A 26239-nucleotide genomic window follows, 5' to 3' on the forward strand; every position below is an offset into this window, starting at 1 on the left:
AAACAATAAAGGAAACGGTCTGGGCACGGGTGCCGTCTGCTCTCTGCCACCCTGTGGGTGCCCTGTGGCCCTCTGCTGGAAGCCCCTGGTTGCGCCTGCGCACACGCTGCTCGCGCACACGCCGCTCGGGCGTCCCGCGCGGTTTAGTAACGGCCCGCCCCTCCAGACCTTAAAGGCTGGCGACCCTGGCTCTGCGGCAGCCGGGTGTGAACCCGCGGGTGACTGGTCTGGCCTTCCTGTTCTTAAGCCTTCCTTCTAGTCGTCTGCGCCCCCTTTCAAGCCATGGGGGACCCGCCGCCGCCCAACCCTGAGGCCCCTTCCCAGCAGTCCTCGAGCCGGAGGGGCTCCCAGGCCCAGGCGCAGCGGCGCAGCTGGGACCCCTCGCAGGCCCAGGCGGCGTTCCCCGACGAGGTGCAGCAGGCCCTGCTGAACCAGCAAAGGGGCAGTCGGGGCAGCCGGCCCAGTCGGCCCAGTCAGGAGTTGCGGGCGAGCCAGACCAACCTCCGCTGGTCACAGGGGGGCAACTTGCCCGAAGATGAGAACTTGCCGCTGTACCAAGCGGAGGAAGGCATAATGGGCGGCGTGGAGTACCAGCCCTCGAGCGCAGGCTTTCCCTTGCAGTTCCAGACCCGGACTTACCTGGATGAAAGCGGAATCCCAGTGGAGGAACAAACCACCAACCTAATGCAGCAGCTGCAGCAGGTGCAGCAGCTGCAGCAGAGCCAAGGCGGCTTCTTCCAACAACTGGAATCCCCTGTCTATCAGGACCCCGGGGCCAATGTCTTGGGCCAGTACAGCATGTACCAGACAGATGACCCGCAGTTCACGCAAAACACAGAACATGGGCCCTACCTAAGGGATGACCCTGCCCTGCATTTCTCACCCTCGGAGATGGGCTTCATGAATTTCGGTATGGAGATGCCTGAGCCGCAGCCTCGGGAGCTGGCTGTGCAGAATGCCAAGGCCTACTTGCTGCAGACCAGCATCAGTTGCGACCTCAGCCTGTGAGAGGCGGCCAGGAGCCAGGGGTGGGGGACCCACACAGGGAGGGGCCTGCCTTGGCTGTGGGGTCTAAAGAGTCAAGCAGGGTTGTCCTCATGGGAAACCACTGACCCCTCCACGCATTAACAACTAGGAACTGAGGCAGATGGTAGCTAGCGCATTTACCCCACACTCACCAGCACTTCTCACATTAGAATCTAGTTCTCACAGCTGACCTTAGTGCATCTCTGTCCCTGTTCCACAGAGGAGACTGAACCAAAGAAGTTAGGTTGATTATCCAATATTACTCGGTTAGGATGCAGCAGAGCCAGGATTCCAGAAAAGGGACTTGGCTTCTGAGGCCCCTGTTCTTATCCATGCAATTTCCCTGCCCAAGGAAGGTACTTGCCAGAGGCACTTAGCTGAAGTCTCAATACACCTCTCTGACTCCGTTAGATACTCATGAAGTTCACTTCTAGCAAGATGAACAATAAACATTAAAAGATGGTAAAGTGATGGTAAAGGCTAAGGTAAGAAATAAGGCAAGGAATGGGGGATGGGGTGTATGTTGACCAGGGGCCTGGAGGAGGGGAGGGCAGGCACTCCAGATCACTAGAGGGAGGGTGGTCCATGAATAGGGCACAGCAAAGGCAAAGGCGTGGAGGCCTGCTGTGTATGAGAAACACCTAAGAAGCTGTTTCTGGAACTTAGGGAGGAAAGGGAAGATTAGGAGGAAATGAGGCTGATGAAATAATGGGTCTTGCTGAAGCAAAGAGCTGATTCTACCCCTCCTGTGCTCAGAACCTGCAATGGTCACTCATTGCCCTCAGGAGGTGTGGGCTCTCATTAGAGCCTTCAAGGTCCTCTAGTCACTACCCTCCTACCTCAGACCCTAGAATCCAGTCAAAATTAACTTCTTGGTGGTCCACCAACAAATTGGTCACGGGGGGCAACCTCAAAGGAGGCTGATCTCAGTTCACACACCAACAGCTTAAAATGACATGCTTTGAAATCAGACCAACCTACTTTCAGATGCTGACTATGCCACCATTGGGTGACCTCCTAACCTCAACTTTCCTAAGCCTTGGTGCCTAGTCTGGAGTGTGGAGATCCACAGCTATTGTGCAGATTCAACATTTCTCTCAAGTGCCCATAGTGGTGCCTGGCTTTCAAGAATGGAAACCATTACAATAATATTATCACTCTGTATTCCTTGAATCCTGAATCCCACAATCCCTGCTCTCTATTCCAGCCACACAAAATCATCACTATGTTCTTCCAACAGGCAAATAACCCACATCTCAAGATCCTTGCACATTCCCAGTCATATCAGCAAACCATGACAATTTTGCTACCCTTCCCAAACCTTTTTCTTTTTCATGCCTTATTGCATTGGCTATGACCTTATGAATGGTGTTACATGGAAATGGATAAAGTAAATGTTCTCATTCACAATCTCACAGGGGAAACAATTTTTCACCATTATATTTGGTATGTGTTGTAGATCACTTGTACCCTAACATCATAAAAAAAAAAAAAAAACTATTCTTGGACTGGGAATGTAGCTCAGTGATAGAGTGCTTGCCTGGGTGAGAATCTGAATTCCATCCCCAGGGCTGAAAAAGAAAAGAAGACTTTCTATTCCTAATTTGTTATAGAAGATTTTTTTAATTATGAAGAATTTCTCTGTACCAGTTGAGGTGTTCTTATATATCCCCTTTCACATAACATCTTAAATCTGATGAATTAGATTATTTATTTAAATGTCACTCAAGCTTTGTAGTCTTATTAGCTCAATTTAATGGTGGCATGTCATCCTTTTTTAGGAATTGCTGGATGCTAACACAGTCACATGTTGCTTAATGGTATTGTCTGAGACTTGTGCGTTGGTTATTATTGTGCATGGAGTGTACTTGTACTAAGTGTACTAAGCTACAACGTCACTAGGTGATATAATCTTAGGATACCATTGTCATATATAGATACCCATTGTTGATGGAAACATCTTTGGGCTCAACTGAACTTTGTTTAGGATTTCAGCAACTTTTCCTTTCCCCTTGTGTCGTTGGGTCTTGGTATAAAGATTACATTAGACTCATAATGTGTCTCAGAGCCTGTCCACCTGCTATTCCCTCTGACCAACACTCTCCTTGCCCCCCCCCCAAAAAAAATCATCATTTACCCCCTAACTTCCTTCAGATCTCAGCTTAAATGCCACCTGGTGAGGCCTTCCTTGGCCTCTCTATTTAAAATTGCAAACCATCTCCCATGCCTGGTAATCCCTACTTTATTTGTCTCAGTAGAAATTACTCCCCCATGCCAGCTCTGGTGGTGCACACCTGTGATCCTAGCACCTCAGGAGGCTGAGGCAGGAAAATCACAAGTTCAAAGCCAGACCCTCAGCAACTTAGTGAGACCCTGTCTCAAAAGGGGGCGGGGGAGGGGGCTCGAGCTGTAACTCAGTAGTAAAGTGCCCCTGGGTTCTAAAAACAAAGAAATTGCCACCCCATGGCTGGCACGATATATATTCTGCCTATGTGATCAATGGCGTCTCCACCATCAGAAGGTCAGTTCCACAAGGGCAGGGATCTTTTCTCTTCCCTACTGTGTCTCCAGTGAACTGACTAGACTCTGTCCTCCACTCCTCCCCACCGGAGGTAGGTATGAGCACCTGGTGAACCTGCTGACCAAGATCCTGAACCAGCGGCCCGAGGACCCCCTGTCGATCCTGGAGTCTCTGAACCGCACCACGCAGTGGGAGTGGTTCCACCCCAAGATGGACACGCTGCGGAATGACCCCGAGATGCAGCCCACCTACGAGATGGCAGAGAAGCAGAAGGCGCTCTTCAGTCGGGGCGGCGGTGGCGGCGGCGGCGGCGAGGGCGAGCAGGAGATGGAGGAGGAGGTGGTGAGTGAGCCAGTGGGGAGAGGCGTGCGGGGGGCGCCGTGGGGACCCAGGCGTAGGGTGCGGCCTGGGCTGAGACCTGGCTGAGGCCAGAAGCCACTTCGGTCTGGTGTGTGGGTGGGCGGGGCGCAAGGGCCTGGAAGCTCCTCTGCGGCTCCCGGGGCGGGGCGCGGTGGGAGCCTGGAAGCAGGGGAAAGGCCGGCAGCTCCGCTGTTAGGAAGCTGACCCCCGGCTGTCACGTGGACACGGAGGCTGTCTCGCCTACCACACCTTAGCCCCCACCTCCCTCTCCAGAAAATAACTGTGCCCTGGGACGTCTTCCTGAAACTCAGGGCCTCTGACTCTGAATCCCTCGCTCCCCTCCCCCAGCCTTAGTTCCCCGTGTGTCAACTAAGTCCTGCAGGGAACTCCTCCACCCGCGACTCGGTAACCTGCTGCCATCCACAGGTTCCCAGAATTAGATGATGCTTAAAATTTAGGTGAATGTTCTTTCAGTTCAACAAACTTTGTGTAGGATCTAATAATCCTGACATCTTTAGTCGCTTGCTAAGGGATCCAGGAGTGTTGTCTTACTTTGAAACAACCCCGCCAGGCAGATGTTATTTATGACTCTCATTTTATGGAGTTAGAAACTGAGGTTCAGAGGGCACTCCACTAGAAAGTGCCCAAGAAAGGAAAAGGAAGGCAGGACCACGACCTCTAAAGCCCAGGCTGCAGCCTCCACTACACCTGTAGATAAGGCTTGGTGGTCGGCCGTTTCTGATTCTAGGATTCTGCACACAGTGGGGTGGGAGGACTCAGGAACTGCACCGTGACAAATGAATGAATCCGTGGTGAGCCGAGCGCACAGGAGAATCCAAGCGCTACGCCGGAAGGGCAGCTTTTAACTGCCCTGAGAATACGGGTTCAAACTTCAGACCACCACTTCACCCCCTGGAACTACACCCGCGTCTAACCCACGTCCTTGGTGGCCCCACCTCCTAGAACGCGGTGCCTCAGAGGCCCGCCCCCTGAGAACGCCACAGAAAGGGAGGCCGCACCCCTCAGGCCGCCTTTCCCTGAAGACCCGCCCCCGTGGATGGGTAAACCGAGTGATGCTCCGCCCCTTTAGGATGCCTAGTTCTGGGAGACCCACCCCCTTGGAACTGCAGAGCTGGCCCGGCGGATGGCGCATGCCTGTTATCCCAGACACACTGCATCGCAAATTCACACCAGTTTTAGCAATTAGCGAGACCCTCAGCAATTTACCAAAACCCTTTCTCAAAACAAGAAGGGAGCCCGGCGGGGGACGCCTGTAATCCCAGCGCCTAGGGAGGCTGAGACAGGAGGATCGTGAGTTCAAAGCCAGCCTCGGCAATTTAGGGAGGCCCTTAGCAACTCTGTGAGACCCTGTCTCTAAGTAAAATACAAAATAGGGCTGGGGATGTGCTCAGTGGTTAAATGCCCCTGAGTTCAATACCTGGTACCAACCAAAAAAAAAAAAAAAAAAAACAGTAAGCTGGGAATATAGCTCCATTGGAAGAGTGCTTGTCACTAGCCTTGCATGCGCAAGGCCCTGGGTTCAATCCTCAGCACCACCACCAAAAAAAAAAAAAAAGAAAGAAAGAAGAAGCCTGAGCATATATGGCTCAGTGGTAAAGCACACCTGGGTGCAATCTCAAGTACCAAAAAAGAGAAAAACAAGAATTCTCAATTTGGGTCAGTATATGGCAAAACTATGGGTGCTGTTTCCCTAAAGAAATCAATGACTAAGCGTTTTGTTTTTCTGTCTTGTCTGAGCAAATCTCTTAAATTCTCGCATTTTCTATTTCTTCCAAATGGCTAGGTACACACAATCCCTAGAAGTATTTATAGAATAATTCATTCTTTTTCTCAAGTTTCTTGAAGTGCCACCCCTGGCTGACTCCACCTCGGGAGCTGGTCTGCATTCTCCCTTGGGTGTTCTTTGCTTTACCTCAAAAGCTTCTTACTCTCAAGATGGTGGTATTCTTCCTGGATTTGTATTTCTTACTTTTTCTTTTCTTTCTTTTTTACCCTTAAAGACATCTCTCCCTTGTGATAGCTCACATTCTCCCTTGAATCTGTATCTGCTTTTCCTAAATAAATCTGGGGAGGGGGGTGAAGAAAGAAAAAGAAAGGCTATCTGTAGCACTGTTTTCTCTGGGATGGACTCAGGTTTCCGGGTCGCTGCACTGTGCACACCTTGTACCCTGGGCGGGCTCCTCCTGTGTGCGGTGTGCATCCGTCTGGCAGCAGGGCTTGCTATTTTGGTAGCACACTTCCCATCCTGTACCTCTGTTTTGAAAAGTGTCTGACTCGTCTCATTTATAATTTTAAACTAACTATAGTTATTTTTTAAACCACATTCCAAAAACTAACACCTTACTGTACTTGTTTGACAAGGGAGATCATTTTAAGTTAAGAAACATATGATTCTGGAGAAATAGACACAAGTGGCTTGGACAAGATCCACCGTTGCCTCACATATCATAGCCAGGTGCTGACTGTCTAGGACTGGCAAAGTGGCTCCCCCGTGAAGGGGCACCGAGCACCGCCCTCCCCACGCACTCAACCTCCCTCCCTGTTCTTAAACCAAGAGAGCAGTTCCTAGCATCAGAGCAGCCTGACCTGAACTCCATCTCTGTCCACTGCAGTCAGTCAGGCTTATTTTTGGTGCAAGTGTTTGATTAAAGCAGTCCAAGCAGTTCAGCAAGACACCGTGGCTTCAATGTGTCTCTGCTTTCCTAAATACATCTTTGACTGCATCTCTGAAAACAAGAAGATTAAACAACAACAACACCTGGAAGTGGGCAGAGCTGGTGCAGAAGCCCTGCAAGGCCAGGAGGAACTTAGCTCCTTCCCACACCTGTGCCACCTTCTTCATCAGGTCCACCTTTCCTTCCTGAGCCGGTCACTTTTTGTTTGCAAAGTGGCTACCACTGCCCCAGACATCCACACCCCCTTCCAGAAAAGGAGGGATATTTTGCTTGTTTGTATGTCTCCCTCCTTTTTTAAAAATCAGAGGGACAAAAGTTTCCCAGAAGTGCCTCAGAAAGCTTCCACTAGCATCTCTTTGGCAGACAAGGTGGGTGGTGGAGGTGGAGAAGGGGTTGGGGACGGTTCTGGGTTGAGCAGGAATTCAAGAGTAGGGACAGGGCTGGATCTCAGGCACAACTTGGAATCAGGGATCCCAGTGGGCCACATCACCTCTAGGCCTCTCTTCCAATCTCCGCTACTTTTTCTTTGGGCCAACTTGTCCTTCCACGTGGTGGCATGGAGCCCCCAAACCCCCCAGTTGCACATTAACTTGTTAAAAATTCCACCCAGGGGCTGGGGACGTGGCTCAGTGGTAGAACCCTTGCCTAGCACATGTGAGGCCCTGGGTTTAATCCTCAACACCAAGTAAAAATAAATAAATAAACCTATTATTATTATTATTATTTTTAATGCACCCAATTGCCACTAGGAATTCTTTTCTCCTAGATCCCAGGTGGTATTTTCCTCTGTATGGTAACTGGGAGAGAGAAAAAGGAACAAAGTCCGGGCCACAGAGTTGGGTAGCTTTGCGCACTCCTGTAATACCAGTGACTGGGAAGCTGAGGCAGGAGGATCACAAGTTCAAAGCCAGCCTCAGCAAAAAAGTGAGGTGCTAAGCAACTCAGTGAGACCCTGTCTCTAAATAAATACAAAATATGTCTGGAGATGTGGCTCAGTGATCCTGAGTTCAATCCCCAGTACCAAACAAACAACAACAACAAAAGTCCAGGCCAGGAAGCTGGGGGTGGGGTGGGGGGTGGATGTAGAATAAGAGCTACAAACATGGCCTCTGGGGTCCGAACAGCTAAGTTCAAACCCAGTTGTCCCAGAAAATGATTTCCGGGCAATGGGTGCCATTCATGCCGCCTCTGCATCCAGCCACAGAGCAGGGTCTGATCTGCCATTTGGGGAAACCTGTGCATGGTGGGTTCCAGAAAAGGGATGGTGGTGGGTTCATGGGCCCGCCAAGCACATACCCCGAGTAGTTGCCCACACCTAACCCTTCAACTTCCCTCCCTGCTGCAAGATGGCAAGTCATGGGGTTGGGTGTTGACTCTGCCTCCTGAGTTGCTGATGGGCAACATGGGCTAGTGATTGAACTTTTGCATCATTTCAGATTGAGGGAAAATGCCAGAATCACTCCCAGAGTGTGAGTCAGGGAGTGGTCTCTCAAGCCTAGGACCACACAAGCCACCAGCAGCTGAGAGCCACATGTCGCAGTTCTTGCTGGTGCAGCTGTGCCCCCAGGCTGGCCGAAGGGCTGAGCCACTGGGTCCCTTGGGAGCCTGGCGAAGGAGGGTGTACTGAGGCACAGCTTGCAGACTGCACATGGGCTCTTACATTTCTGCCCTGAGCAAGACACACATCCCTCCTGCTGTTATTTCCGTGGGGCAAAGGAAGTGGCAAGGGGGGGTGGGGATGGGGAGGGAGAGACTTCAAACATCTGTGAACAGTAGTGTCACCCAGCAGACCTGGGAGGAAGATGGAGTCCATTGTCCATTTCAACACTGTGCTCCAAATTGAGTTTTTTGTTCTGTTTTGCTTTGTTTTTGTTTTTGCTTTGTGGTGCTGGGGATGAACCCAGGGCTCCCCCAGATGAAGCCTGGGCTCTACCACTGAGCCTCACCTGGGCCCTCAAAATTGAACTTTTAAAAAAGTTTGGAGGCCAGGTGTAGTGGTGGCACATGCCTGTAATCACTGCTTCTTGGGAGGCTGAGGCAGGAGGGCCGTGAGTTCAAATCCAGCCTCAGCAAAAGCAAGGGGCTAAGCAACTCAGTGACACCCTATCTCTAAATAAAATACAAAAAATAGGACTGAGGATGTGGCTCAGTGGCCGAGTGCCCCTGAGTGCAATTCCCGATAGCCCCCCTCCCAAAAAAAAGTTTGTATCTTCTACATCAAATGGGATTATTATTATTCATCGCCTCACATATTCAAATGTGGGTAGTCCCCCAAATCTCACTGGATTCTGCTGATTCCATTCTCAGCTCTTAAGTTGTTCTCACCCTTTCTGAGCCCCCCTCCCCAGGGGGCAGATGGTGGAGCAAGAGGAGTGAGGGCAGGTCTGACCTCGCTGATTCCTCAGTGTGGTTTTCTTTTCCACCAAGGGACATTCTCCCCAGGGACATCCCCTGAACTCACTGGCCAAAACTGCTATCATGAGCTCTTCAGCTACATAGTGTTTTCGGTTGCTTGACTCCAGAGTCAGACGAGGGCGCAGAGAGCTTCAGCCTTCTTCCCTCCCGCCTCCCCAGGTCGAGACCGCGGTGCCCAACATCATGGAGGCCGCCTTCTACTTCGAACAGGCCGGGGTGGGCCTGAGCTCGGTGGAGAGTTTCCGCATTTTCCTGGCCCTGAAGCAGCTGGTGGAGCAGCAGCCCATTCACACGTGCCGCTTCTGGGGCAAGATCCTGGGGCTCCAGCGCAGCTACCTGGTGGCCGAGGTGGAGTTCCGGGAGGGCGAGGAGGAGGCCGAGGAGGAGGAGGTGGAGGAGCTGATGGAGGGCGGCGAGGTCGTGGAGGCGCACGGCGAGGAGGAGGGAGAGGAGGACGAGGAGAAGGTGGTGGACGTTATCCCCAAGCCCACGTGGAAGCCGCCGCCAGCCGTCCCCAAGGAGGACAGCCGCACCGGCGCCAACAAGTACCTGTATTTTGTGTGCAACGAGCCGGGCCGGCCGTGGACGCGGCTGCCGCACGTCACGCCCGCGCAGATCGTGCACGCCCGCAAGATCAAGAAGTTCTTCACCGGCCACCTGGACGCGCCGGTCATCAGCTACCCGCCCTTCCCCGGCAACGAGGCCAATTACCTGCGCGCCCAGATCGCGCGCATCTCGGCCGCCACGCACATCAGCCCGCTAGGCTTCTACCAGTTTGGCGAGGAGGAGGGCGACGAGGAGGAGGAGGGCGGCGCGGGCCGAGACTCCTTTGAGGAGAACCCCGACTTTGAGGGCATCCCAGTGCTGGAGATGGTCGACTCCTTGGCCAACTGGGTGCACCACATGCAGCACATCCTGCCGCAGGTGAGGACCTGGGGCCCCACCCTCCACGCCCAGCGCAGAGCAGGGTAACTCAGGTATAATCCGCATAGGATCAAGGCCTTGTGTTCAATAATACTCACCCACCCACCCATCCATCCATCATCCATCCATCCCCCACCCATCCATCCATCCATCCATCCCTCATCCCCCTTACTCCCATCTATCCAGTCACCACTCATCCATCTCCCCACCCATCCGTCCATCCATCCATCCCCTATTCTGCTACCCCATCCACCCATCCACCCACCCATCCACCCATCCATCCATCTTCCTATCCCTCCTTCCTTTATTCAACAGGCATTGGTCGATAATGCCCATTGGGAGTCCTTGGCACCAGCAACATTTTGAAGATCAGAATTTTTTCAGATTTTAAAAAGATGGTTCACTGCATGCACCATACACTATGAACACGTCAGGCAAGGGGCAGGGGGACTCCAGCCCATAGTTGAATGCATCAATATTTCTGTAGCAAATTGGAGTAAACCTCTCATCAGCTCAGGTTGCTGCCAAAACACACACACACACACACACACACACACACTCACACACACAGTTACACACACACACACACACAGAGTTACACACACACACATACACACACACACAGAGTTAAACAGTTTTTTTTTTTTTTGTACTAGGAATTGAACTCAAGCTCCCTCTACCCCTGAGCTACATCCCCAGCCCTTTTTCTTTTTTCTTATTTTTTTTTCTTTTTGGATTGTTGATGGACAAAATACCTTTATTTTACTTATTTATTTTTTATGTGGTGTTGAGAATTGAACCCAGTGCCTCGCACATGCTAGGCAAGTGCTCTACCAACTGAGCCACAAACACAGCCCCCTTTTTGTTAATTGAGACAGGGATTCCTGAATTTTCTGAGGCTGGCCTTGAACTTGCAATCCTTCTGCCTCATCCTCCCCAATAGCTGGGATTATAGGCGAGTACCCTGCTCCTGGCCTGCCAAATGACTGATGAAAAAAATTTTTTCTTCTTTGTGGTGCTTGGAATCAAACCCAGGGTCTTGGGCTGCTAGGAAGTGCTCTTCCACGGAGCCACATCCCCAGCCTCCAAACATTTGTGGCATTCTGAGCTTTTCAGATTTTAAGTTGTGAGCCAAGGGTCATGGGTCTGCATTTATTGCATGCCTGGTACGTCCCAACTGTACATCATACATTTATTCATTCAAGGAAGCACCTGCTGCATGTGGGAGGAACTTTTAATTAATTAAACTGTTATTGACTTTATGGGGTTTTAATTTTTTTAATTGTAGACTTTATGTTTTATTAAATCTAAATAATTCCCTTTTTTGAATCCAAATAACCCTGTACTGGGTCAAATGACTCCTTTCCAGATCAGTACAATTGACCATTCCTATTCCATGGTGATGAGACAGGGATCTCTCTATGCTGTGCACTTGAGTTCATTCCTTCAAGAAGCATTCAGCTCTGGGCAGCTTAGCAGTGCATGCCTGTAATCCCAGTGGCTCAGGAGGCTGAGGCAGGAGAAACATGAGTTAATTCACAGCCAGCCTCAGCAAAAGCAAGGCGCTAAGCAACTCAGTGAGACTGACTCTAATTAAAATATAAAACAGGGCTGGGGATGTGACTCAGTGGTCAAGTGCCCTGAGTTCAATCCCCCACCCCCTGCCAAAAAAGAAGCATTCAGCAAGTTAGGTGAGAGGCTCACACCTGCCATCCCAGGAACTTGGGAGGTTGAGGCAGGAGGATCGAATGTTGGAGGCCAGCCTTAGCAACTTAATGAGACCCTATCACAAAATTTTAAAAAGGGCTGGGGATGGAACTTAGTGGTAGAACAGCATGGGTTCCAATTCCAGCCTCCCACACACACAAAGAAGAAGAAGAAGGAGAAGAGGAGGAAGCGGAAGTGTAAGCAGCAGCATTCTTTGGCTCTTGAGTGTCTGTGGAATCCAACAACAATCCAGTGACAGGCACACCTCCATTCCACAGACAAGCAGAGAGAGGACATGGGCTGCCAAGTGTCAGCCACTTGAGGGCAGAAATTTTAAGGTCTCTTTGCTCAAGGATGTGTCCCCAGCACCCAGAGCAGGGCCTGCATCTAGCAGGTACTCATTAAATATATGATCAATTCCTGTAATCCCAGAGACTAGGGAGGCTGAGGCAGGAGGATCATAAACCCAAGGCCAGCCTCAGCAGTTTAGCAAGGCCCTAAGCAACTTAATGACATCCTGTCTCAAAATAAAAAATAAAAAGGGCTGGGGATGTGTTCAGTGGTTAATTGCCCCTGGATTCAATCCCTGGTACAAAAAAAGAACTATCAGTAAGTGAATATGGAGATCATAGTCAATGGTAGGTAGGAGGCTCCACCTCACTAGGATCATCTCTCCACCCTTTCTCCCCAGGCCCCTGGCCTGGGTAACTAATCCTGTCTTCCTGCCTGTACCTGGGTCCCTAAGGACAGGGCCAGTGGCCAGTGTTCCAGTGTCCTGCCTGGCCCTCACCTCCAACCCTGGTGTAGGCTGGCTTCTGACACTGGGGATGTCACCTGACCTTTCCTCCACCCCCAGGGTCGCTGCACTTGGGTGAACCCTTTGCAGAAGACAGAGGAGGAGGAAGAGCTGGGTGAGGAGGAAGAGAAGGCGGATGAGGGAATAGAGGAGGTGGAGCAGGAGGTCGGGCCCCCACTGTTGACGCCGCTCTCCGAGGATGCAGGTAGAGTTTACGGGGAGCCTTGAGGAGGGCTGGGTAGGCAGACTGCCCAGGGCCATCCATCAGTGAGGCCATCTCTTCAGGTCTCAGTTGCTCTCATCTGTAAAATGGGCATCACGAACTGCCTCCCCATGGGTTATGGTAATGCAACCATATTTGGAATCACACCTGGCACCTGGCAATGGCCCTGATCTGAAGACAGGACTCCTTTGAGTCCCATGTGGACTTGGGGGAGGGATATATGCTTAGGGAGGCCCCTGCAGAGGAGGCAAGACTTGGGCTGGACTTTGTATGAGTGGACAGGGATTTCTCTTCCTTCGTTCCTTCCTTCCTTCCTTCCTTCCTTCCTTCCTTCCTTCCTTCCTTCCTTCCTTCCTTCCTTCCTTTCTGATTGAACCCAGGGGTGCTTAGCCACTGAGCCCCATCCCCAGCTCCTTTTATTTTTTAATTTTGAGACAGGGTCTCACTGAATTGCTTAAGGCCTTGCTAAGTTGCTGATACTGGCCTTGAACTCGTGATCCTCCTGCCCCAGCCTCCTGAGCCTCTGGTTATGCAGGAGTGCCACTGTGCCCAGTGACAGGGATTTCTTGAGGTTGAGGTACCTGAAGGAAAGAGGAAGGAGAGGCTCGGAGAGGGTAGGAGAGGGTGAGGGGACAGAGCCCGGATGTGAACCCAGATTCCGTAGCCTGCGCCCTGCCCTCAGCAGCTGGATCCGCACTGATGACAGACATAGGAGGGCTGGCTGGTGCCCGACACTGCAGCAGGTACACTGCAGAAATTGTCACCAGGCCTCCTGGTCACCCTGCAAGATGAGTATCCCCATGTCTCTGAGGACTAGGCAGAAGCCGAAGACTGTGCACTGGTTTGTGGCAGTTCCCCTGGGCCTTCCAGTCCTCCAGATTTGTTCCCTTCCTGTCCCCCACCTCCTCTGGAGGAGGCCATGCTGGACACAGGGACCCCTGATCTCCCTATCGCTCTCCGCTTCTTCACTGCAGAAATCATGCACCTGTCACCCTGGACCACCCGCCTGTCCTGCACCCTCTGTCCGCAGTACTCGGTGGCCGTGGTGCGCTCCAACCTCTGGCCAGGGGCCTACACCTACGCGAGTGGCAAGTAGGTCTTGTCCCTGTCCCTTCCAGCAGGAGACCCCCCTAGGTCTTCTTCAGAAGCGGGGTAGACAGGGAAGCTCACTGGGGTGGGAGAGCCTGGGAGAGCCCTCAGGAGCCGCCAGGACTGACCTTCCCAGCTCACAGGCCTTCCACTGGGGCCAAGAGGAGATGTCCCGTGCTGGGCCAGCGCATGAGTCCCCGTCCCCAGCTCCTCCAGAGGCTGAGGCAGGAGGATATTGAGCCCAAGAGTTCGAGGCCAGCCTGGGCAACAGAGACTCCACTCCAAACAAACAAATGCCAGATGAAAGTACGAACCCCTTGGAGGAAAGAATGGAGGATCGGAGAGGGGAAGAGACTGGCCCAGGGCCACACTGTGGGATATAAACCTGGATCTCTGACAGGGAGTCTCATCTCTGGGGGACCCGACTCCTCTCCTGGGTCCCCTGGATCTTCCAGTTAAGGGTCTTCTCTCTCTAGGGCAGAAATCTTTCCCACCAGGATCCTGCTTCAGTTGTTGTCAAAAGATGGGCAAACTGAAGTCACCCCTGCCTCCTCCCATCCTGGCTCCGCACTCCCCTCAAGTTCCTCGGGGTGCTACCAGCCCTGACCACCAGAGGGCAGGATGATTTTCATAGATTTCCTTTTTCCCTATAAATGTGAACCTGGGCTGCAACCCCATGTTGTCAAGGTGGGATTTCATGTAACTTGATACTTTAACCACATCCTTTTCTCTCCCTCCCTCCCTCTCTCCCTCTCTCTCTCTCTGTACTAGAGATTGAACCAGGAGCAATTTACCAGCCCTTTTAATTTTTACTTTGGGGACAGGGTCTTGCCAAGTTGCTTAGGGCCTCGCTCAGTTGCTGAGGCTGGCCTCCAATTTGCCATCCTCCTGCCTTAGTCCCTGGAGTCGCTGGGATTTGAGGCTCGCGTCACTGAGCCCAGCTCTTAACCACATTCTTGGCTATTATTTTTTTGCTTCTCCAGAAGCTTGGAAGAGGCACATTTGCTTTTGCCAAAAGGCTTCTTCTGATCACACCCTAATTTACCTACAGCCCTCTGAGAGCAAAAGTTCCAGAGTCTGAGCTCCACTTGCTCATCTATCCTCCTCCCCATCCAACCACCAATTCACCCACCCTCCCATTCAGCCGCCCAGTCTCCATCCATTATCCATCCACTTTTTTTTTTTTCCCTTCATAAAGACTTGAGCCAGTCTGGTGAGATGTGCTGTCATTCCAGTGACTCAGGAAGTTGAGGCAGGAGGATCACAAGTTAGAGGCCAGCTTCAGCAACTTAGCAAGACCCTGTCTCAAATTTAAAATAAAATAATAAAGAAAGAGCTAGAGATGTAGCTGTGTCTTAAAGTGCATGGGTTCAATCCCACTACCAAAAAGAAGAAAACCTTGAAGTAAACTATTTGCCAGCTATGTGCTGGACCCCAGGCCCCAGAGCAGACGGAGGGAGCACAGGCATTACTTGTAGAACACTCCTTCCACCACTCCCACCAAATACTCTGTGACAAAGTCTTGTAAGTGCCACCAGGAGAGTACAGGGCCCACTGCACTGCCATTTTTCCTAGGGCATCAGGGGATCAGGGAAGGAAAAACACCCTTTGATCTGAATTCTGCAGGAAAAGAAAGAGGTGTCAGGGAGAGGCAGGCAAAAGGAGCCTCGGATCCCCAGCGTCCTGTTCTGTGGGTGGCGGACTCAGCCAGGATCTAGCTAAGATGCAAATTCTGGTTCTATGTGTCTGGGATGGAGTCTGAGATTCCCCATTTCTGTCAAGCTCCCTGGTGAGGCCAAACCTTCAAAGCTACTGGAGCCAGGACAGGCGGGGATTGGGGGGCTTCCAAGGAAGCCATGTGTTGGAAGGCTCCCAGAGAGCCCTGGAGAGTTGTCAAGAATGCTCTTGAGAATTGCAAAGCCATGAAAATAAGGTCAAAATAAAACTGCTCCTCCAGGGCCAGAGCCCTGTGTCTCTGTGTCTTTCTCTCTTGCTCCCTCTAGTTCTCTCTGCCCCCCTCCCTGTCTGTCTCTCCCTGTCCCTTAGTCCCCTCCTCTTGTCCTGTTTGCTCCTCTTTCCTTCTCTGGACAGGTAGAATTGGTAGAATGAGGATTAAGGATCCCTTCTTGCTTATTCAGCCTCTCACCAGAACACTGACAGCAGGGCCACTTTGTCTCATTTATTTACTGCTGTGTCCCCAACACCTGGACCATTTTATTTAGGTTCGACATAAATAACATGGACCACATGTGTAAATAAAAATTTCCTAGTAAAATAATCAGACAAAATGAATGTTAGTAACATATTTATCCTGAATATCTAAGATGTTATAATTACTTGGTGATATCAATCATGAAATAATCATTAATGAGCTACTTTTCATTCTTGTTTCACACTAAGTCTTCAGAGTATGTATACGCAGCATGTCTCAATCTGGATGCTAAATTTTCATCAGAAAAACTTCACAACATTTTCAGTTAAAAGAGGAAGTCCTTGTTCCCAAGTTGCTCCAGGCATACTAAGAAGTTTTCCAATAATGGAACTGAGTATCAGTTTTATTATTTAAATTGAAATTCACTAAAATTAAATAAAATCCACTTCAACCAATGACAGCAGAATCCCTTTGTCTCAGGCCTATCCACAAAACATGCTCTGGGACAGATCTTGCACTGAGTCGTAAAACAAATCTCATTTGATAGAAAAGGATTGAAATCATATAAAATATGTTCCCTGACCACCACAGAATGAAATTAGAAATCAGTAATAGAAGGAAACAGGAGAAATTCACAAATGTTTGACAAAAAAAAAAAAAATACAAGTCTAAATCAAAAATGAGTCAGAGAGGAAATCACAAAGCAACTTAAGAAATTAAATAAAATTTAAAATTCAGTTCTCCATTCCCAGTCGCCACTTTTGAAGCGCTCTATAGCCACAGGCGCTGGGTCTGTGCAGAACAGGTGCTCAGGGAATAGCTGCGAGAAACCCTGGTGGGCACGTTTCACCTGTCCCCTACTGACTTTGCAGTCAGTGATGCCTATGCTTGCTCTCATCCTTAAGTTTCCTGATATCTCGCTGCTCTCTAGGAAGTTTGAGAACCTCTACATTGGCTGGGGCCACAAGTACAGCCCCGACAACTTCAACCCGGCCCTGCCAGCCCCCATTCAGCAGGAGTACCCCAGCGGCCCAGAGATCACCGAGATGAACGACCCCACGGTGGAGGAGGAGCAGGCCCTCAAGGCTGCCCAGGAGCAGGCCCTGGCGGCCGCAGAGGAGGAGGAGGAAGATGAGGAGGAGGACGAGGATGAGGACCTGGAAGACTGAGCCCCTTTCCCCAAGCAGGTAGACAGCAGCTTTCCCTTATATATAGTTAGTTTTGAGCTGTGTTCTCGCTACTGATTTGCTTCCCGCCCCTGGAGGGCAGAAAGGAAGCTTCTCAAAATAAACTGGGTCCCGCCCCCCGAGCAGGGCCAAGGCATTCATTCATCTGTTCACCACGTTTGTTGACCTGGATGCCAAGCCAGGGCTGTGGGGCTCTTCTGGGGACACAAACATTGCCTGGTAGAGGTCACAGAGGTGACCAAGTAGCTCCAGCCTTGCCTTCCTGGGCTCAAACACTACACAAAAGGCAGACAATGGCAACTCAGATTATGGGGCTCAGACAACTGACAGAGCTCCTGAGCAACTCTGATAGGGTCAAGAAAAGAATGGGGAAGGGCATTCCCAGCATGGGGAATGGCATGTGCAAAGCCCCAAGAGCAGGAGAGTATGATGTGATGTACTGAGGTACTTTCTCAAACATGTTTACATGGGACTTAGAGTGAAGGGGTAGTGGTGAGAGATAAGGTTAGAAAGAGAAATTGGCAGGGGCCAGATCACACAGGGCTTAACTTTACCCTGAGAGCACTAGGGATGGCAGGTGGTCACCAGCAATAGGTCCTGAACATATTTGTGTTTTAGAAAGATCCTTCTAAATGCCAGCCCCGGCCCTGCCAGCCCCTATTGGGAGGGTAGGTAGGGGTGACACAGCAGGCTGGGGAACCAGAAACAAGGTTGATGCAGGTGATGGGGTGTCTCAGGAAGCCAAAGACAAGTTTGGACAGGGCTGTAGAGAGGAAAGAACGAGGAAAGAGGAATTCAGGCAGTGGAAAGCAAAAGACTTGGGAACTGGAAGAGAAAGGGAGTGAAGAGAAATGGTACAAATCTAGGAAGACACCTGGTCTGTGGCCCAGGTGACCCTAAGACCGGGACACAGAGAGGCGCAGGATTTGGAGTAAGAGGCCAAGTTCACCATATGACTTGTTGAGTGTGAAATACCTCTGGGGCTTTCTGAAAAGAAATCTGGGAAGTCACTGAGTACATGGGTTTAGAGCACGGGTATCTTCAGCAGAAGTGAGGGGAGACTTTGGGTTACTGGATCGATCATTGGGACACTGGTGACAATGCAGGAACCAATAAAATTTTAGAAGCAGACATGGATTTTGGAGGTGTGTGGTTATTGAAGATAGTGAAGTCATGGATTATATATATAGGAGGTTAGTGAAAAATTAACCAATAGTGGATGAGATGGAATCCTGGGGGGCTTGTGGATACGCAGGGGTCCGCCAGGATTTGAGGGACCATCAAGGGGTGGGGGAGAAGTGATGCTTGTGGTCAGCCAGACTTTGAACTGTCAGTGGAGGTCAGTAGGGTGTATTGTTGGAGCTCTAAGAAGACACAAGGATCAGCTGGGGTCAGCTGTGACGTCATAGGAAGGATCCAATTTGTAGGAAGCTATCTCTTGAGGGTCTCTCCGTTGCTAGGCAAACAGTCCCCAGAGCGCCGTTGTTAGGGACTGAGATTTCCAACTGGCCACGCCCTCTTCCCCTGAGGGCCCTGCCCCTACAGCCAATCACAAGTCGGATAGCCACACGGAGGCCGCGCCCATCTTCTGGCCCCGCCCACAGCCCCAGAACCGTTACCCGAGCGACTGCCGGGGCTCTTCCCGCCCCCGGACCCGGGTGCCAATCGAAGAGGCGTCGCCCGGGCAACGACCGCACCTCTTCCGGTGCGGGCCCCCGGCTTCCGGTAGGGGGCCCGGCTGCGGGAGGCGGTCCGGCAGCGGCGGGGCCCGGGGGGCGCCCAAGATGGCGGCCGGCGGCTCAGAGAGCGGCTCGGGCCCCGGTGCTGCCATGGGGGACTGCGCGGAGATCAAGTCGCAGTTCCGCACCCGCGAGGGCTTCTACAAGCTGCTCCCCGGCGACGGCGCCGCTCGCAGGTCGGGTCCGGCTTCTGCCCAGACCCCGGCGCCACCCCAGCCGCCGCAGCCTCCGCCCGGCCCTACCTCCGCCTCCGGCCCCGGCGCCGCGGGCCCGGCAGGGTCCCCTCCGCCCGCAGGCCCTGGGCCTGGGCCCGCGCTGCCGGCGGTACGCCTTAGCCTCGTGCGCCTCGGGGAACCCGACGGCGCCGGCGCCGGGCCCGGGGAGCCGCCCGCCACGCCCGCGGGGCTGGGAGCAGGAGGAGACCGCGTCTGCTTCAACTTGGGCCGTGAGCTTTATTTCTACCCCGGGTGCTGTCGCCGCGGGAGCCAGCGGGTGAGTGGCCAGCATCGTGAGGGCCTGTATGCTAGGAAGACGGAGGTCCTAGGAAAGTGATAGGAGAGTCCCCAGATTGACGTGGGGCCCCGAGAAAGGCATCCTAGATGCAATTGACATCACAGGAGACAGGATTCTTGGAGGTAATGGAGGACTGAAAGGTGATGGGGGAATTCTCCAGCGTGGCGTGTTCTGGACGCGGGGGCGAAATCTGAAATGATATATGAGGTCTCCCCCGCCGGGTTCCAGGGTAGCAGGCATTCTGCAGGTGATGGCGAATCCTGAGGTGACCAGGCTCGGATCAAATGGGCAACTCATAAGTCTTGGCAGTCTGGAGGTGTTGGAGGGGTTCTTAAGACATGGGCAGCACAGGAGTGAGGAAGATTCTGAAAGTATTAAAGGTCTTAGAGGTAATAGGTGACTGAGATCCTAGAAAAATTGGGGCCTGAAGGAATTGAGAATCTAAGCTGATGGCAGATCTGAGGTGATGGGAGGTCCTGATATGGGATCCTAAGGGTCATGGGCATCTCTAAAGTGATGTGGCTCCCAGAGGGCAAAACCCCTGGAGAGATGGAGATCTTGAAAGCCCAGAAGTAAATGAATGTATGTAAAATGTGAGGGAACATGAGGTTGATGGGCCCCTGAATTGTGCAAATTGAAGGGAATCCTGGGATGTTGGGCTTTAAAGTCCTTGGGACTTGAGTGACCCTTAGGTTCTGGGGTCTTGGAATATTGTGCTATGTCCCAAGGGAGTTGCTGAGGTCATGGAAGAGAGCTGAACTCAGCAACCATAGGCACCATAAAGCCTGATGGCTATGAGTGAGGATGCCCCTAAATTCAGGGTGGGAGGGTCCAACTTTGGAATGGCACTGTGATCTTTGGAAGTATGTTTCTAGGTCCATTCCAACCCCCCTTCCTCCTCCCTATCCCCTCCCCTGCTTCCGCCCCCCTCTGATATTTGGGTCTCCTTCCTGTCTGTGGTTGCTCACTCTCTCCCCACCCACCTGCCCACTTCCCTCAGGGATTTAACCGTGCTTCCTCTTAGCGGTTTCCCCCAACCTCAGCCTCTCTTCCTTCCTCTCAGTGGTATAAACCAATAACTGCTTTTCTCCCACTGCTCAAGTCCATTGACCTCAACAAGCCTATTGACAAGCGGATCTATAAGGGCACCCAGCCCACCTGCCACGACTTCAACCAGTTCACTGCTGCCACAGAGACCATCTCCCTGCTGGTGGGCTTCTCGGCTGGCCAGGTGCAGTACCTGGATCTCATCAAGAAGGACACCAGCAAGCTATTCAATGAGGAGGTGATTGCAGACCCCAGATAACCTTTTTTTTCCCCATCCACTCACATGCTATTTGCCATAGGCTGCAGCTTCCGGAGAGCAGTGTAGGCCTGAGGGGCGGGTGGTGAGGAGGTAAAGAATGAATTGCCAAGGGCATGTGCCATGTTAGCCCTGTACTGAACACTTTATTTCTAGAGTTTTCATCAACAGACAGAGTAAGAAATTATGGTTCCCATTTTGCAGATTAGAGGACCGAGGCCAGCCACTGTTTGGGACTTTTTTTATGTCTTGCTTTGCAAATTCTGAGCTCTGTGGGTTTTGGATTCGAATTCCTTTACTCACTGTGATTTTGGGAAGGTGGCTGTTCGAGTCTCAGTTTTCCTCCTCTGTAAAATTGTTTCTCGTCCAGAGAAGACTATTGTAAAATTATATATGGAGATTGGCGCCTGGGCCAACTTGGCTAAAGAGGAAATGCCAGCAAGTGACCTTATCTGCAAGCAGGGACTGCTCTTGTCCTGTATCTCATTCTTAGAGAAGGTGTTCCAGAAATATTCTCAGAATGAATGGCTGAAGGAAGAGAGTGAAAGAGTGAATGGATTAAAAATTCATTAGCTCATCCATTCACAAAATAGTTATTGAGCATCTATCCTGTGCCAGGCATCGTTCCAAGTACATCTCAGTGAACAGACAGACAGACGGGCCTGCTCCCGCTGAGCCTTCAGTCAGGCTGGGGAAGCAGGCACTTGAGATGAGCTCAGCGTCCAGTGTGTCGGCAGGTGGTAAGACCCGTGGAGAATGCACTGCAGGGAGGGCAGGAGGGGTGCTGGTGAGCTTAAAGAGGGTATTGAGGAGGTGACATTGAAATGAAGACCTGAAGGAGGCGAGAAAAATTCCCAGGGAAGGACATTCTGAGTAGAGGGAATGGTCAGGACAGATTCCCTGAGGCAGGACAGCCAAAGGCCCTGTGGCTGAAATAGTGACTGGGGGAGAAAGGAAGGTAGATGAAATAACTTCATGCAGAGCTGGAAGGTCAGGGGGGACGGCCTTTTCCGCGTTAGGCAGAAGCCTGTGGAGTGGCCTTTCACAGCTTGGTCAGTCCGAACCATAGAACAGAAAGGGTTTTCTCAGCCCCACTAGGATGGAGGCAGCTTGGACCCCTGGGAGAGGTTTGTCCATCACACACAGTCGCTACCTCAGGGCTTTAGGGCTTGGTCTTCTCTGGAACCCCAGTTGGGGAAGGTTGCAAAATGTTTGTTCCAGGCAGGGCAGGGCCAAGTGCTGGCTTGTATTTAAAAGTATCTCTCTGGTGACGTAGAGAAGAGCCAGGCGCTGCAGGCCAGGATGGGCACTGTGGGGTTGGCAGCAGCTGGAGCCAGGGTGGCTGGAGTAGGGTGGGAGGGCGGGGTCAGTTCTAAGGGTCCTTTGAGGGGTAAGCCCACAGGATATGTTGGAGGATTGGGTGTGAGCTACGAGGAAGGAGAAAAGAGGAGCAAAGGTGCCTGGAAAGTTCTGAGCAGCTGGCAGGAGGGGCTGTCATTCATTGGTCCGGGGAGTGTGTTCAAGGCACCCCCTGTGTGAGCTGCTCACACTCCAGGCCCAGAGCCCGGAACCAGACAGACCAGGATCCCTTCATTTCTGTGAAATTTCTTGCTTTAAGCTTGACATGGTGAAGAGGAGGGAGAGCTTTAGACAGAGTACAGTTCTCTGACGGGCAGGACTGTCCCCTTGCCAAAGATGGGAGGTTGAGGCTCCTTAGAACTCCCTGGGGCCACCTCCAAGGTAGACTTTGTTCCCTGGCCTTCCTATGATCCGGTGTCTGTCTCCCTCAGCCTGGGAGTTGCTGTGCCGGCAGGGCCTGCTGCATGAGCTGGCGCATGTCCCAAGGCCTTGGGGGTCTGGGTTGCGGACAGGTAGGCCAGGGGTTCTTAGCCTTCTCCCAATCCCAGTCTGTCTCCCCTTGCAGCGGCTGATCGACAAGACTAAGGTGACATACCTGAAGTGGCTCCCTGAATCGGAAAGCCTGTTCCTGGCGTCTCACGCCAGTGGCCACCTCTACCTGTACAACGTCAGCCATCCTTGCGCCTCGGCCCCTCCCCAGTACAGCCTGCTGAAGCAGGGCGAGGGTTTTGCTGTCTATGCTGCCAAGAGCAAGGCGCCCCGCAACCCGCTGGCCAAGTGGGCAGTCGGCGAGGGGCCCCTCAACGAGTTTGCCTTCTCACCTGATGGCCGACACCTGGCCTGCGTCAGCCAGGATGGCTGCCTGCGTGTCTTCCACTTCGACTCCATGCTCCTGCGGGGGCTCATGAAGAGCTACTTTGGGGGCCTGCTGTGTGTGTGCTGGAGCCCTGATGGCCGGTACGTGGTGACAGGAGGTGAAGATGACCTGGTCACCGTGTGGTCCTTCACTGAGGGACGGGTTGTGGCTCGGGGCCATGGCCACAAGTCCTGGGTCAATGCTGTGGCCTTTGACCCCTACACTACACGAGCAGAGGAGACCACAGCAGCGAGTGCTGATGGGGATCGGAGTGGTGAAGAGGAAGAGGAGCCCGAGGCCATCCGCACCAGCTCGAGTGGGGGAGTCCCACTGTCCCCGCTGCCCAAGGCTGGCTCCATCACCTACCGCTTTGGTTCGGCGGGCCAGGACACACAGTTCTGCCTGTGGGACCTCACCGAAGATGTGCTCTCCCCGCACCCGCCCCTGGCCCGCACTCGCACGCTCCCTGGCACGCCCGGAGCCACGCCACCCGCCACGGGCAGCTCTCGGGGTAGTGAGCCAGGCCCAGGCCCCCTGCCCCGCTCCCTGTCTCGCTCCAACAGCCTCCCACACCCGGCAGGTGGTGGCAAGGCCAGCGGCCCAGGCACAGTGGCAGAGCCGGGCACTCCATTCAGCATCGGCCGCTTTGCCACCCTCACGCTGCAGGAGCGACGGGACCGGGGGTCCGAGAAGGAACACAAGCGCTACCACAGCCTGGGCAACATCAGCAGGGGCGGCGGGGGAGGCAGTGGCGGTGGCGACAAGCCCAGCGGCCCCGCCCCCCGCAGTCGCCTGGACCCTGCCAAAGTGCTGGGTACCGCGCTGTGCCCACGCATCCATGAGGTGCCACTGCTGGAGCCCCTTGTGTGTAAGAAGATCGCCCAGGAGCGCCTGACGGTGCTGCTGTTCCTGGAGGACTGCATCATCACCGCCTGCCAGGAGGGCCTCATCTGCACCTGGGCCCGGCCCGGCAAGGCGGTGAGTCGCCACCTGCAGGAGGATGCTCTTTGGGAAGAGGCGGGTGTGGGCAGAGGGTTTGTCATTGGCACAGCCTCTGGCCACGTGGGATAAGGGCAAGTGTGCAGATCTTAAGTGTCGCAGAACAGGGCCTCTGAGGCTTAGGGATGGCTTCTAGAGCCCTGGCCTTCAGTCGGCAGAGAAGGCCGAGAATGAGAGGGGAGGTGGCAAGGCCATGGCCGCCTGCTGAAAGAACAGGCAATGGTCCCAGCATGGCCCAGTCTTAGTGCTTGTCACTTGAACTAGAAGCTATTTCTATGGAAAATCTGGATTTTAAATGTTGAGCTTTGTAAAGTACTTGGGGCCAATATTCCAGGGGCGAGTTGAGCGGGGGGCCTGGCTCTGGCCTGGGTACTGGGCTCTTAGCATCTGAGCCCACTGCAGACTCTGGGCTGGCAGTCAGACCCAGGGCCCAGGCCTGCAGTTCTGCTCCCTGTGCGATCCCAGGCAAGTCACCACCCTTCTTTGAGTACGCATTACCTCTTAGGGCAGAGTGCTTTTCAGATGGCCTGTGGTGAGTGCCCCCACCTCTAGGGTGGCTGTGGGGTTCAGGCACCTTGTGAGTGTGGAGCTGGTCTTGGTGTCTTGTCTCCCTAGGGTTTGGGCATAGTACCAGATCTGAGGGTTGCCACTCGGATCTTTGGGGCCTTGGTTTCAGAAGCTTAGAGTTCTGCATCCCTGGAACCCAACAGCAGTCTCAGAGGCAGGGGTGGGGGAGCTTGGGGAGTCGGACTGAGTCCTGAAAGAGACCCCTCTGTCTCCCTAGTTCACAGACGAGGAGACCGAGGCCCAGGCAGGGGAAGGAAGTTGGCCCAGGTCACCCAGCAAGTCAGTGGTAGAGGTAGGACTGTCCCTGAGTTCTTTCTCCTCCAGCATCTCAGGGGTTCATGTCAGAAGTCCCCCCCTCCATTCAGCCCCTGTCCCATCATCTGCCCAGGATTACCAAGAACTTGAATTATTTTATCGGAGTGCCGACTGCCGCGACAGGGAAGTTAGCTGAGCTGTGTGTGCCCCAGCCTAGGGTGGCAGCCTCAGGTCTGGGGTGGACTGAGGGGCAGGGCCAGGGTGGCAGCAGCCTTGAGGACTACTGGCTGGCTCCTTGTGTGGGCATAAGCAGAAGTCCCAGGTGGTTTCTAACCTCTCCCATCTCCCTCTCATCTTCCCCAGGGCATCTCCTCCCAACCAGGCAACTCCCCAAGTGGCACAGTGGTGTGAAGCCGTGGATGTCGGGGGTCCCCCACCCCATGCCCCCAGCCTCCTAGCCATAACCCTCCCTGCTGACCTCACGGATCAACGTATTAACAAGACTAACCATGATGAAAGGACTGTTCCAGCCCCCCGCCCTGCATAAATATCGGGGGTCCCCCAGACTGGCCCACATACCGGGGATGTAGCAGCCCATGGGGCCTCAACCTTGTCCCCACCCACTGCCAAGTACAATGACCCCTTCCATTGAAACATCAGTGTTAACCCACATCCCTGCCCCCAGCATGTGACTGGCCATTCCTGGGGAGAACCTCCCCACCACAAGGAGCTCCAGCTCTGCAGCGCCCTGGGCTGAGGGCCTCACCCTAGCCCACCCCACCCCTTGCTATTGTCTGTGCTTTTGAAGAGTGTTAAATTATGAAAGCCCCCAGGGCCCTCCTTGTCCCCCATGACCTCTTATTTATACTAAAGTTCCCTGTTTGCACAGAGCTGGGTCCCCTTCGCGAGTGAGAGGAAGTGTGTGCGTGTGTTTGGCAGCTACAAAAGGAAGCCCGGGGAGGGACGGGAAGACAGGGTCCACTGCACATGGAGGTGGCACCTTGTGGGGGGCCTGTGGGAGAAGAGTACCTGATCACTCGGTGTCTTGAAGGGGACAGCAGGGCCCCTCTCTGTCAGTGGGCATTTTGAAAGTTGTTTTAAAGTATCACAGCCACTCCAGGGCATGCCCAGAAGCCCAGTCCCCAGGCAGCTCCCAAGGTCCCCTGTGAATACCCTGAGCTACCTTGGGACAGGTCTTTACTGCCTGATGCCTCGGGCCTGGCCCTGCCTTGGCCCAGTATCCAGTGCCACTGGAGGCCGTGATTTCTCTGGAGAGAACTGTCCACCCTGAAAAGACAGACTGATTCCTCCTGGCCACCTCTCAGAGCCTCAGGGAGTGGCGCCTTCCCGCTCCCCCCCCCCCACATGTTTCTGTTTCTAATCCCAGCCTGGGCAGGAATGTGGCCACCAGGCCAGGGGCCAAGGAGCTATTTTGGGGTCTCCTTTGCCTGGGGAGGGCCTGGCCACATCACTTTCCTCCCCCAGCCTTTGGACAGCAGGTCACCCCGGCCTTGGCTTCTGAGAGCATCCCCTCCCGATTCTCTCCTTACCA

At 53.1% G+C, this 26239-nt stretch overlaps 2 protein-coding genes across 3 annotated transcripts; both read left to right on the forward strand.

Annotated features, from left to right (window-relative positions):
- The first annotated feature begins 282 nt into the window (after positions 1-282).
- Rsph6a (radial spoke head 6 homolog A) lies at positions 283-17078 on the forward strand. The gene is made up of 6 exons (XM_026403867.2): positions 283-1004; positions 3643-3889; positions 9178-9942; positions 12506-12650; positions 13643-13760; positions 16841-17078. Exons 1-6 carry the CDS (start codon positions 283-285, stop codon positions 17076-17078), a joined length of 2235 nt encoding a protein of 744 aa, XP_026259652.2.
- Positions 17079-18800: 1722 nt separating this feature from the next.
- On the forward strand, positions 18801-25533 carry Dmwd (DM1 locus, WD repeat containing). 2 transcript variants are annotated; one of them, XM_026403741.2, is made up of 5 exons: positions 18801-19327; positions 20451-20633; positions 22576-23844; positions 24650-24724; positions 25051-25533. In XM_026403741.2, exons 1-5 carry the CDS (start codon positions 18881-18883, stop codon positions 25096-25098), a joined length of 2022 nt encoding a protein of 673 aa, XP_026259526.1. In that variant the 5' UTR covers positions 18801-18880; the 3' UTR covers positions 25099-25533. The 2 variants fall into 2 exon arrangements, with proteins under 2 accessions (XP_026259526.1, XP_026259527.1); XM_026403742.2 differs by lacking the exon at positions 24650-24724.
- Positions 25534-26239: the final 706 nt, after the last annotated feature.

This window comes from Urocitellus parryii, chromosome 15, assembly GCF_045843805.1.
Source record: "Urocitellus parryii isolate mUroPar1 chromosome 15, mUroPar1.hap1, whole genome shotgun sequence".
In the NCBI taxonomy this organism is placed as follows: Eukaryota; Metazoa; Chordata; class Mammalia; order Rodentia; family Sciuridae; genus Urocitellus; species Urocitellus parryii.